Genomic DNA, 13,221 nt, shown 5'->3' with positions numbered 1-13,221 from the left:
TCTCAACTATTCCCAGTAGTTAGTTCTTCGGCACTGACTATTGCGACTTACTTATGTATGGGCATTTCAATCAAGCAGTAAACATATTGCTTTATTAAAGTTAGAATTTAATGTTTCCCTAAGGTACGTAATATACAATAATCTGCTTCAGTGTTCTTCCTCCACTACGCTTGAAAGCTGATACCGTGTTGGTGTCCATTAGGTTGACCCTTAATTTTGAAGTCCGAATTTTCTTCAGGACACTCCTCAAAGTTTTTACATATATGGTACAAATAAAAATCGTGCGAAGTTTGAAGTCGATCCGACACAGCTAAGTAGTAGCGCAGCTTTTCTGAAGATTAACAGAGAAGCAACTTTAGCGGTTTAAAGAAAAGAGCGGAAATTTTCAGGCCTGAACTATATTTTGAACTGTAAGTCAGTATTACTGTATAAATCTCCCCATTCCATTTGTTAGCCATTTTATTGTGCTGAATGAAAGGAGATAGTCTACTTTTGCAGCCGCAATAATATTTTATTCTGAAACGTCGGCATATTTCCTAAAAAAAAGTGCATATTGTAGTGAAGTTTCAATGTTCCACCTGTGACAAAATAACTTAAAAAGTCTGTTTCTAGAAAAAACAAAGCTAGAGGTGAAAGTTAAAGTTACGTATAAGTAAACTTGTCCTCATTAGCATTATGAATCCAGTGTTTCATATTGGTACATAATTGGTAATTATTGTGTGTCCCACCCATAACAGATTTGATGAAGACATCTCTTTCCACACATGAGTGAAAGCACATCAGCTGACAGGATGCAAAACTTGCTCAAAGAAGACAAAAGGAAGAAATGAAGTCGTAAAGAAAGGGAGATAGAGGACAAAAGACGGAGGAAACAATGAAAAGGAAAGTAAGAAATCGAGTAGTGTATTAAAAGAAAACAGATGTAAAGGAGCTGAAAAGAAAATACTGTATCGGCAAAAGATGAAGAATAATATTGAAAACAAACAAAAAGAAACCGTTTCAAATTAGGACATGTAGGACTCCCCAGGCACTTGTAGAGTTAAGATAGTTCTTTCTCGCATTCTGAGAAAACATTTACTGTTGTAAAGAAGCTTACATTGGAATGTATACCTAATACTGGCAAAAGAGAGGACTAAGAAAGTATATTAGCTCATTATATGATGTAGTTACTAAAGTTCAGGAGATTTATGCTCAATATCTTATCAATCGGCAAACCCCTGCATCAAAGATGTCTGTGAACATTCTAAAATTGGCAAGAGGAAGGTTTACTACAGAATCGTCACATGATTGTTACTGTCAAAAAGCATACAATTTGTTGAAAACAGAACACCCAACAGCCAAAATAAATTTATCGAAATTCTATGAACTTCGACCAAAGGATATCTTTATGTCAAGTGAAATGCCACATACTGTGTAAGTTTCACACAAATTTTAGTTTCTTTGTGGTTGTCATAAACAAGGAAGTTCCGCACTTTGCTTCTAATAGTATAGAACTTTTAGAGATCATTTGATGTGATTTAGAAAACGAACAGTGTATGACTGACCTGACTGCAGTGAAAGCATTATTTCAAGGGCTATTATTCTGGAAACTTAATTATTGGTTTTACATGTCTATCAGAACTAGTGAAATACAAGGTATTTAAACCCTATCCTGACTCTGATAGAGACAGTAAATGTGAAGATGACGATTGAAGAAAACTGCAAGAACATAGTACAGGAAGAACAGCATCAGCAACTCATGAAATTAACCCAGAATGATTTGTGCTAGTGGAGTTTATTAGTAAGACTAGAAAAACTGTATATGTAATAATAAGTATGCAGCCATCTGTCAAAGTAATGTAGATGAGGATGATGATGTGAAAATAATGCGCATGCGAATAGTTGATGAATCAGATAAAGTTTTCGGAACTGATGGATCTGAAGTGTCACATACACACATGAACAAATAATTATGTGTGTCCTTTCCCAACCAGTCATGAAATAGTTGTGTGAGAAATTGCATTTTCTATGATTTCAATGAACCTCTCCACGAATATTATGATAAAGGATAAATTGAATAATTCACATCATGTCCTACCTGTGACATTTGACTGTCCCACTGGTGACAATAATTAATAATTTATATTTTGCATGTAAATGTAATTATTCTTCTTTATGTAGATCATTGTGAAGTACAAGTCCTCTTGTATCAGTCTGGAAGTGTTTTGAATTTCTTTTGCCAAGCGCACTTCACAGAACTTCAATTAAAGCTTCATATAATATAATGCTTGATTTTCATTTTTTCATGTGACAAGATTTCAAAACCGAATAGTATTAAACTGAGACCAAGATTTCTTTGAAATTCACAAATGATGGAAGATTTTAACGTCAAGAGTGCATATCACATAGTGGTTTTTCATTTTTGTTCCTATTGAATTAAATATTTGTCACATGAACAGAAAAATACAAAGCAAATGTTCTACCCGTGACAATGAAATGACCCAGAAGGAACAACACACTCCGAGTCTTCTCCATTCACAGAAAATGGTTTCATTCCAGTTGGAGAACCTGGTCCAAGTTAACCCTTTAACTAGCGACTTAAGTATAGCAGAGGACCCCATTGTTTCACAAAGAACTAAAAGGGCTAAAATACGCCAAAACTAGATCTTTTTCGATTAGCGTATGTGTTACTTGAATAGATATTAGGGAGATATATTCTCTATTTACCAAGTAGGTATCATATGAGACTGTTTTGAAGGCGTGTTCGACTCTGCAGTCGCCGAGTTTTCTGGGCATATTATTCCAACTAAAAATAATCCAGGAAAACTGATCTAAAACAAATAAAGTGGAATTCTTTCTGGATGTTGAAGGTGAATATACCAAAGAAAGGCTGCCGAATAGTGATGAACAGCGTCACTTTGTCCAAAAAAGTCTTAAAGAACTATTTTCTCTCGAGGACTATCAAGATGTGATGGAATGCTGGAACTTATGGTAATTTTCCTTGGAGGAACTCATTCACGAGGAATATCAGAATTCCTGATCCTTTCACCAAGCAAGGTGAATGACTATAGCAATTTACTGCATCTCTGGCGTCAGTTTCCTCGTTCCTCCTATGAAAACAATGGAATCTGACGTGGATAATTCTTGTACGCATCTGTGTAAAGGCGTTCAACTATTGCAACAGTATTTCCCTTCAGGATTTACAATTTCTTTGTAAACTTTGTCCTTGTAGCGATATTAATAAAGAGGTCAGTAAAACTGCTTTGCAGAATTTGTAACCATTTTTGGTATCTTGCACCAGAAATATCCTTTGATATCAATCTTTCAGTTGAAACTAAAATAATGATGGTAGAAACTCTGCAATGTTAATAGTATAGAAGGAAATATACAAATGTTATCAGCTGAATCAAAGTTCTTAGATAAGTACTTAGGAAAATGCATTGACAGCTTTTTTGCCGTGATTCAAGGAGATTTTTTTAAAGGTTTTCAATAAATAGCGACTTCTTGGAAACATATTCATCAGAATAGAAAAGTAACGAGTATTTCCAAAGAAGACTACATATCGCAAAACGTCTTAAAGTTATAAACGATGCTGCAGAACAGGGAGTTACAGAGAGTTACAATGACAAACTACAATAATAGTCTATGCTGACAATGAAAGAAGAAAAATACAGTTCATCCTTCAAATTGTGTCGAATATCGAAGCCAATGTCCAAATCTGAAGAAATCAACGTTACCTAAAGACTTTTAAGAACAATCACACCATTAATGGTGCAGGATAACACAAAAAGAATAATACATATTCCACTTGTGGTTGAACATAGGAAATTAAGTAAATGGTTTAAACTTTAGTTCAAATGCGCCACGTCTTTTTATTAACCATTCCTTCTCAGTTTTTCAATAAGTGTAACAATTCTAGGGGATGCCTTCAAATTTTTATGAAAAATAAAAATCCACGTATATGGCTAAGGACCATCCTAGTGTCCATACATTTCAGTTCCGGTGTATGATAACATCCTTCCAACGCAGGTGCGGCCTTCATAAGGTTCGTTTTTGTTGACGTATCCATTCGCGTAGGCCTACTCTTTTTACCAATCTGTTTTTGTTCCTTCTGTTTATGTGTTGGTCCAATTGGTTTTTCTGTCATTGGTCCGATTTTGCATCCATCTTTAATAATATAACTATGAATTTTGTTTCGATTTCCGTGTGATTTTTAAAGCTGAGTAACGTTATTACAGTCTGGGTCTTCTTACTTTATACCCTAAGAGTGAAATCTAACCATTTTCACTCTATTATGCTAGTGGATTATAGTGATTTTTTAATTGTTAGGTTGAATTTTCTTTTGCCAGATTTGTTTCTAATTTCTGTATGGACAAATACTACAACTGGCAGTTAATTACGCATTGTTATGTTGACAGCACTGTTTCCTTTTGAAGAAGCTGCCAACATTAATTAAATGAAAATTACTAGCAACTAGTGTTATTTGAAATCTGAACGCAATTGATAATAGACATATTAATAAATAATACAGTATTAATTAATTAAGAGCATATATTTTAAAGTGGTTTTCGGAGTTCGTACTAATCATTTGATGTAGCCAAACGAAATACATTTTTGGGTTAATTCCGATGAATCGTAAATTGTTCAGTCAAACACAATGAGTTTCATGTTGCCAGACAAAATACGAGTAGGCTACATTTTAATATTAGATCAATAAATTATTATTATTATTATTATTATTATTATTATTATTATTATTATTATTATTATTATTATTATTATTTCAGCACATAGAATTGTAATTTTACCTACTTTTGTGATATTTGGTAACAATTGGCAACATTGAACAGACGGCCATATTATCCTTTTAATAAATAATTCACATATTCGAGGGTTACTAGAATGAAAGGCACAGATTTTCGCGTGACACTGACGCAACTCCGTCTTTGGATGATAGTAAATTCATATCTACAGTGTCAGGAATATTTATAGGAACATGTTATATGTAAATGAAAGAATAAAGACTGATCTATCCAAAAATTATATTTGTTTAATTCCCAAAATAAAATCGTGCACTGATCAAGCAGTACATAACACAAAAACATGTCATGTTTTTCCTAATTTATAGATTTTCTCCGCTTGCTACGGCTAAACCGTAAAACATGGATCGGACTTATTACTAGTGAAATACGTTAATGAATGTGAACTTTCCAAAAATGCAGTTCGTTTTGATCCAACTCTTACGGTTTAGAAGTTAGGACCATTTTTGTTCGGCTTACGCAATTGCCATGCTAAGAACATGACGCAATGACCTTAACAATTACAAGCATGTTATATCATACCACATACAGATAAACAAGTTTACAGGAAGCATAATGTATGAGACTTTATATGGAAATAAAATGTGAAGAGGAAGATAATTCCCAATCTAGTAATAATGCACCCAAAGAAAGAAAGAAAGAAAGAAAGAAAGAAAGAAAGAAAGAAAGTAACTAACACAACAAATATCTACGCCAACTCTTCCTACACCAGTGATGTCAATGAGAGCGCAAGAGTGTCTCTCCGCACGTATGCGCTGTTCAGAGCAAGCAAGGAACGCAGGTACAGAGACATCATTTTATTTTTACTAACATTTCTAATATCAACCTGGCTATACCTAAGGATTGACGGTTGAAAACCGGAAACACCGTTTGCTATCCCCTTCCACGACTGGAGGTCGATGATACTGGCGTAAAATACAAACAAATCACTTTAGTAGGTATAAGAGGGAAGAAAAGGAGTTCATACATTTACGTAAACTAGGAAATATCGCGATTTTGAGTTTGATAATTTTCATTAGGATTTTCTTTAATCAAAATACAGTGCTGTATTAACAATAAGTGCTTTTACTCACGAACTAAGCTATCCATTTGGACGTATTCATTATGCAGTATACTGTCTACAGCACATTAGCGTGCAATATAGAGAATGAAGTTAAATTGAAAAATAATCATAAAATAGATATTTAAATACATTTTTGAAAATGGTGGCCGTTCATTTCGATACAGGCTTCAGTTCTTTTGTGCATATTATCGCACTATAGACTATTGTACCTAATTCCAATTACCAGTTTCGTCCTTCGTACTAGTAACTCATGTTGAAATAATTCTGTACCTATCCTACAAAAGAGTACCTTACGTACTATAAATTCAATCTTCACTTCTTACCCGATACGAGAAGATAAAATTACTGACATGCTGTCTACTGTCCGTCCAAGTGGTTTTGTCGCGAGTCGTAGAAAGGAGGGAAATCACGTAACAATTAATTAACGAGGCCCTTTATTTTAGTTATTTTAAACAGTTTTATAATATTAATGTTTTCAGAAAAGACTAAGACAGTCCAGCCACTAGCCTATACAGAGGGCCGAGCGGAAGCGGGTGGGGGAAACCGGGATGCGACGTAGGCAAATGAACGACAGTACCTGTGCGAAAATATGATTCAATATTGAAAGCTCTTTCGTCACTAGAAAACGCGAACATATATCTGGAACGTACTATACGCACTCAGTGCTTGTATGATTTGAGGCTTTCTCGGCGTTGGTTCGCTAATATGTTTTCGCGGGATATCAGCCGAGTTAAGATTTTGGAATGCTCCAAGCTTTCGACTGCTATCTCTGCAGCCATCTTCAGGGAAGTGATGTCCGAACTCAGTGCTGTTTGTGTTTACTATAACCGTAAGATGACTTTGACTGTATAAGCTTGGTTCTGTGTGGAGAACGGTTGAAGTTTACTAGTAGAGGGGGTGGGAGTGAAGTACATTAAAAAAACTCAGGTACAATAAAAATTGAAGTAAAAATAAAATGATGTCCCTGTACAAGTCACTGGTGAACATAAGGGTTGTACATTAAATATTGAGGTAAAAGTCGTACATTTTAACTTTCAGGCTGACTGGACTCTTGATTTCTTACGTAATGAAAGTGAAGCGATACTCTTCGTTTGGTATGTGTAAATTATTAGTTACAAAGAGATGCAGTGTAAAACGTCAAAATTGACTCGCACTTATTGGATATAAACAAAATCCATCGGATAATTTTGGGTAAAACTCTGTCCAAAGATAGATGGCACGTCACAGCTTTTTTGAGTACTGTATTCGGGATGTTAAAAAAGGTATAGGCCTATTTTAGCGAAAATCTCAAAAGCGCTATTTTTCAGCATCACATCAGTTACGATTTGCATTTCGTATAACAACAATGAAATGGGAGGAGACGAAAATGAAGACCAACAGAAAGATTATAGTAGAGTTACTACAGTAGGTAACAGTTAATGTTTTAAAACTATATTTCGCCTGAAGCTTATGAATTTGTATATCTGCAAGGAGTATTTGTTATGGTTGTGGATAAGTTTGAAATTTATTGAACAAAATTGGAAAATTTAATGAAGAGATATTTCCATTGTGCAACCGCTTATAAAGACATTTGGTATAAAGTATTTATACCTATAGCACATAAATAAAATAGCCGCATAACAAAAATTGCAAAAATTAATTTCAGATGGAAAAGAAGCATTCGAACATCCAGGAAAAGAATGTAAGAGTTCATTTTTACAATTACTTTGGAACAGACCTAATACAAGCAATAACAGAGAAGAAGAAGAAGAAGAAGAAGAAGAAGAAGCAGAAGAAGAATAAGAAGAGAAAGAAGAAAAAGAAGAAAAAGAATCACTAGTATTCATAGAAGTACAGTAATAGAAAGTAATAGAAAGTTTTAATAGTATGAATAGTAGCAACAACATTAAGAGTAAAGGCTGGTTCACAATAAACCGAGAATGGAAACGATAACGAGAACGGGAACGGAAATAATGTTAAAATAAATGCATTTAAATACAAGCATTCACAATAGTTAGTTGTAAATGCTCACATTTAAATACATTTATTTTAACAATATTTCCGTTCTCGTTTCTGTTGTCGTTTCCGTTTCCGGTTAATTGTGAACCAGCCTTAACAGTAATAATAGCAATGTTAATATTAGCAGTAACAGTAACGGTGCATTAACAGTGGTAGTAATAGTAGTAGTGGCACTAATGGTAATACGGTAATGCAACAGTAGTAGTAACAGTTAACAACAGCAGTAATAGTAACTGGTTAGAGTAGTGGTTGTCAGCACTCGCTGAAATGGGTAACGGGTAAGCGGTGCAACGAAATATGCACTCACGTGCAGAAGGGATAGGGAGAAAACATACCCGGCCAGCTGCCACTGATGCACGCTGGTGCTGTAAGAGACCTGCGGGTAAAAGACGCTAGCCCGAGGGTGCACTGTGCTGATGACCGCTGGGTTAGAGTATCAATAGTAATAACATTGGTAGTAGTAGCAGCAGTAAAACAACAGTGATAATAGCAGCAGTAATAGTAAGAGTAATAATAAATTGTTTCATTAGTGCGAGTAAATGTAGCAAATCAATACAATGGAAATATAGCAGTGTCAGCAGTATACGTAATATAAGCTAGTAGAAGTAGTAGTAACGGAAGCAGCAATGGCAGTAATAACAAGAGCAACAGTCGTTTCAGTAATGACGGTATAAAATATGTAGACTGAAAGTAATAAAACAAAATGAAGAAAGGAACTGGGGAAGTAATGAGTCGAAACTAATGGAGTGTTAATTTCCATTGTGTCAGATCGCCGTACCTTCCGTTGCGACGCTGCTGAGAGGACTGGTTCACGGACCTTCTCTTGGGGGCCATGACGTTGTCGGCCTGCCGTCTGCGGGAGAAGCTGCCGAAGATGTACGCCACATGATCCACCTCCATCTCGCTCGCACGCTCACTCCATCCCGTCCTGCCCGCACGACGGCCGGAGAGGGACTGACAACTTGCCTCCCTCGCCCTCGCCCTCGCCCTCGCCCTCCTGCGGGTGCCGTCCGTCGGTCGTGCACGCTTCGACGCTGCGTGGAGACCGCGGGTTCAATTCCCGGATAGCTAAATATTAATGTGACTTAACGTGCTTCCTTAAGTTTCAGACTTGCTACGGTGGTAACCTTTTGATCGGGGACTTCTACCGTACAAATACGAAATCAGGTAAAACCCGTAAGGAGTATAGTAAGTCATGAAGAATTCGGAGGAAAGCAGAAGTTGAGTGTCGCATTTTCTAAAAAGGCGATTGCTTGCAATAAGAGAAGTATAAGAAGGAGGAAGAGAAGACCAAAATAAGGGGAAGAGAAGGAGAAGAAAGGAGAACAAGAGGGAGAAGAGAAGCACAAAAAGGAGAAGAGGAGAAAAAAGAGAAAACTAGAAAAGGGGAAGAGAAGAACAAGACAAGGGGAAGACAAGACCCTGGAAGGGAGGGATGAGAAGAACAAGAAGGGGGAAGAGAAGGACAAGAAAAGGGGAAGAGAAGAAGGCGAAAGGAGAAGAGAAAGAGAAGAACAAGAAAGGAGAAGAGGAGAACAAGAAAAGAAGAAGAAGAAAATGGAAGGGAAAAGAAGAACAGGGGAGGACATGGAGAAGAGAACAAGAATAATGAAAGGGGAAGAGAAGGAGAAGAGAAAAAGAGTAAGAAAAGGGGAGAGAAGGACAAGAAAAGGGGAAAACAAGAGGCAGAAAAGAACAAAGAAGAAGAGAAGAACAAGAAAAGAGAACTAGGAGAAGAAAAGAACAAAAAAGGAGGAAGAGAAAAAGAAGAAGGGACAACAGAAGAACAAGAAAATGGAAAGAGACAAAAAGAAGAAGAGAAGGACAAAAAGGACAAGAGACGAACAAGTAAAGGAGAAAAGAAGAATAAGAAAATGGGAAGAGATGAACAGAAAAAGGGGAAGAGAACAACAAAAAAGGAAGAGAGAAAGGAAAAAGGGAAAGATAAGAAAGAGGAAGAAAAGAGAAGCAGAGGAAAGGTAAAGCAAGAAGAACAGCATTAAAGGGGAAGAGAAGAATGGGAAGAAAAAGAAGTAAGTTAAGAGGAGAAGACAAACGAGAGAATAATAAGACCATAAGAGGAATTACTAAAAGGAAAATATGATTCAAGAAAATATGATGATGAGAAAGGAGAGATATATAAGGGAGAACCAGAAGAGAAGTGATCAACGTTAATTTGCGTTAAGAAAGAAGTAATTGCATAATCAGCTGTAGGCAGAGTTTCTACGTGCATAGGATCCTGGGCCGGGGGAGGTTGGCACGTGGTCACATACGAAGTCTGCAGGCGGGGGTGTGGTCTGAGCCATGTGGCGACGACATCGTTTGAGGGAGGAACACATGTTGACCCCCACCCTCTACTCCAGAAGCGGTTTCTGTGAGCATCATTCACCAGACAGCTCCCCTCCCTGCTCGTCATCTGGTGAAATTTCAGGAAACTCACCAAGATGAATGAACCCACACCACGCTGGGCGAGGCCGCTCGTTCGTTTCAGTGACTGCTAGGAAATGAAGCGGTGATTGTTATAGGGAAAGCGGAACAACTAGGAAATAGGCAGACATTCACTGACCTCTCTACTGTGTGTAATTAATTAGTGAAAAAGAAATTCGCACGTGATATACTCGAAGAGTACAAAACAAATCTGTATAATCCATAGTGTTCATCCCTTCATGTCTGTTAAAAGCTGTGGCCTTCAAAGTCTTATTAAATGACTTACACTTCGTAGCCACCGGCGTAGCTCAGTCTGCAGGTGCGTTTTCCTGCTGATCCGGAGCAGCGCTCGGTAGTGAGTTCGGTTCTTGTTTGGGCTGATGACCTGGTTGGGTTCTTTCCGAGGTTTTCCCCAACCGCAAGGGGAATATCAGGTAGTCTATGGCTAGAGTTACCACATCTTTAAAGGTAAAAATGAAGATATCATACCAATCGGACCCTTCCGATCCCTAAATAACATCTTATAGGTCATTCGTTATCTCGTGAAACCAAATGGTTGCGCGCCGTAGCATAAGTAGGAACCTTATGGTGGGGGTAAGTGAGCTCGCTAGCTACGAGTAGAAGCGTAGCGAGGGAGGGAACTTCTCAGTCCACATTCTGACGTGCAGGTAAGTTTCACGAGATACCGAATGGCCTATACAGATACAAATTCACGCAAAGAGATAAAGTCGTTTAATTTCAAACAATGAAAATGAAGTCAAACATTTAATATGCTGCGTGTTTTGATACCTAATTGTTAAATTATCGCAATGTGAGTATGCATGTAGACACACATAAAAACAAGAAGAAAGAACTTCACTCTTCAATAAAATTTCAATCACTCATGAGGCTAATTTCATTTAAACAGTCCAGAAATATTTTCCTGTTGATCTGATTTACTTTAAATTGTCAGGACTGTTTAGCAAGTACAAATACAAATGAAATGACGGAAGTAGTACTGCACTATAGCTAGTCCTTTCACTGACTCCACAACAAGGCGATTCCTCTCCTTGGGCCACTGCATTTGAATTAAAGAATGGCAAAATGTGAGGGTAGCAAAGAGCTTTCGATCTTCTCCTGAAAGCTCATGTGAACCAATTGCGTAGGCAAATTGAGGTATTACTCGACCAAGACGAGTGGAGCCGCGGGCGTAATGTGAACTATCGCGGTGCGGTATTACGAACGCAGAAGCAGTAGCACCAGGCTCCGGGCTGCAGGACTCTACTGGCCTTGGTCGAGTAATAACAGGACAAATAGAACCTCGTGTGCGAATCGACGAGTGAAGTGGTAAGAGTAAAGAAACGGAAATGAAATGGGTTTTGTACCGATACCTCAATCTTAAAAAAGTGTTGAGTGTCATTCTGAGCTCCTGGTTCGTTAGTAAAACAAAGATGCTTCAGCTTCGTTGTTTAAATTCAAGAATTTTAAAAAAAATTAAATATACTTATCCAATTTCCGGACATTCGCGTTGATTTTGAAAATTCCTCTCTGATGGTAATTTAACCCTTGAAAATGAGGATATATCTGGGGAAATGAGGACGTATGATAGCTAGAGTTCAGAAAAAGTATTGCTTAAAGTTAGTATTGCGATGTACTATATTAATGTTTACAAGTAGGGTATCTGTGCACCACGCGTCACTCAGCAGCCCACAGTAATGCGTAGTACAGCGCAGTCAAAAGCAACACAACAGACTGACAACCTAGATGTATGTTAAACATGTCACTGGCATAATTAAGATAGGGGTTTTAAGAAAATATGTTGGCCAGTAGGGACAAAATGAGTTTTCATTCACGACATTGAACTCTTATAAATTGTGTGCAGTGAAAGTAGTATGTTACATAGCTTGTAACATTGGGAAACATAAAATAGTATTAAACGTACAAGTGCTTGTGACAGAAAACGTCAAGCTACCTAGGCACAACAAAAGTCTACATCACTATTAAGTGAAAGAACGTTTTCTGAAGATCTGTGTGGAGCATATTGCAGTGAATCTGCCGCTAAATAAATTGCAGAATGAGAAACTGTAAAACGTTTTGGGAAAGTATACACGGAGGAAAATTCCTACAGAATTATATAGACTAAGCATTCATATCGAAAATTTATAACTGGAGTTAAAAAATAAATTAAAAGAAAAATTGTGGGTATGAATTTGTGAAACTACGGACTCATCAGGATGCCACATTGCTGATGTAGCTTAGTTGTAGGTGATTAAACACAGAAGGTGCCGATAGATTCTACCTTCTAACCACTGAAGCATTAGACAAGGTTATTTATTCTACCATGCGTGAACCTTTTAATGCTATGAGTTTGCTTTGGTCACCATGTATGCTATATGAAAATATCTTGCTAAGAAGAATTGTTACAGATGCTGCAGTCTACATGAACAAATCGGCAAAGTTTCTTCAACAGCATTATGATACACGCGAATGTCTTGCACGTACTTGTCACAGACTTGCAGAAGAGGTGAGAGCACAATTTCCTGACGTTGGCAGACTAATGGCTAATGTTACAAAAGTTGTTTGTTAAGGAACCGGATTGTATTTCTGGATTCAAAAAACAGTGTGCCGAAGTACCTGTTCTTTGATCTCCAATCATTACCGATGGGAAATGTGATTGAAAACATGCAATAATACTGTATTATCGTGGCAATTTCCAATCAGTAAAGAAGGTGATTCAGTCATTTGACTCAAGTGACGTCGTAGCAATCAAAATATACCAAGAAATATTTAATGATGCAGCCATTGAATATAATATAAATTATAGTTAGTCAAATTTTGAGTTTTGCCAGCTACTACTGTAGCCTTAGAAACAGTGGGTGCAGAACTCACTATTCAAATAACACTGATTATAGGTACATATTGTTCATAATCTGAATAGTGCTGAAGATGAATTTG

The 13,221-nt window shown here is 37.1% G+C and overlaps 1 protein-coding gene across 3 annotated transcripts in view; it reads right to left on the bottom strand.

The window, feature by feature from the left end:
- The window catches only part of LOC138710512 (E3 ubiquitin-protein ligase TRIM45), a 178,029-nt gene that overhangs the window by 133,564 nt on the left and 31,244 nt on the right, over positions 1-13,221 (bottom strand). Inside the window, exon 1 of one of the 3 annotated variants that reach the window (XM_069841459.1) lies at positions 8,639-8,813. The exons of the other annotated variants lie outside the window; for them this stretch is intronic. Coding sequence (XP_069697560.1) covers positions 8,639-8,760 — 122 coding nt within the window. The 5' untranslated portion in view covers positions 8,761-8,813. Of the gene's footprint in view, positions 1-8,638; positions 8,814-13,221 lie in introns of those variants that run through there. 3 annotated transcript variants of the gene reach the window in all.

This window comes from Periplaneta americana, chromosome 12 (genome assembly GCF_040183065.1).
Source record: "Periplaneta americana isolate PAMFEO1 chromosome 12, P.americana_PAMFEO1_priV1, whole genome shotgun sequence".
NCBI lineage: Eukaryota > Metazoa > Arthropoda > Insecta > Blattodea > Blattidae > Periplaneta > Periplaneta americana.
This window is presented reverse-complemented; position numbering and strand designations above follow the sequence as displayed.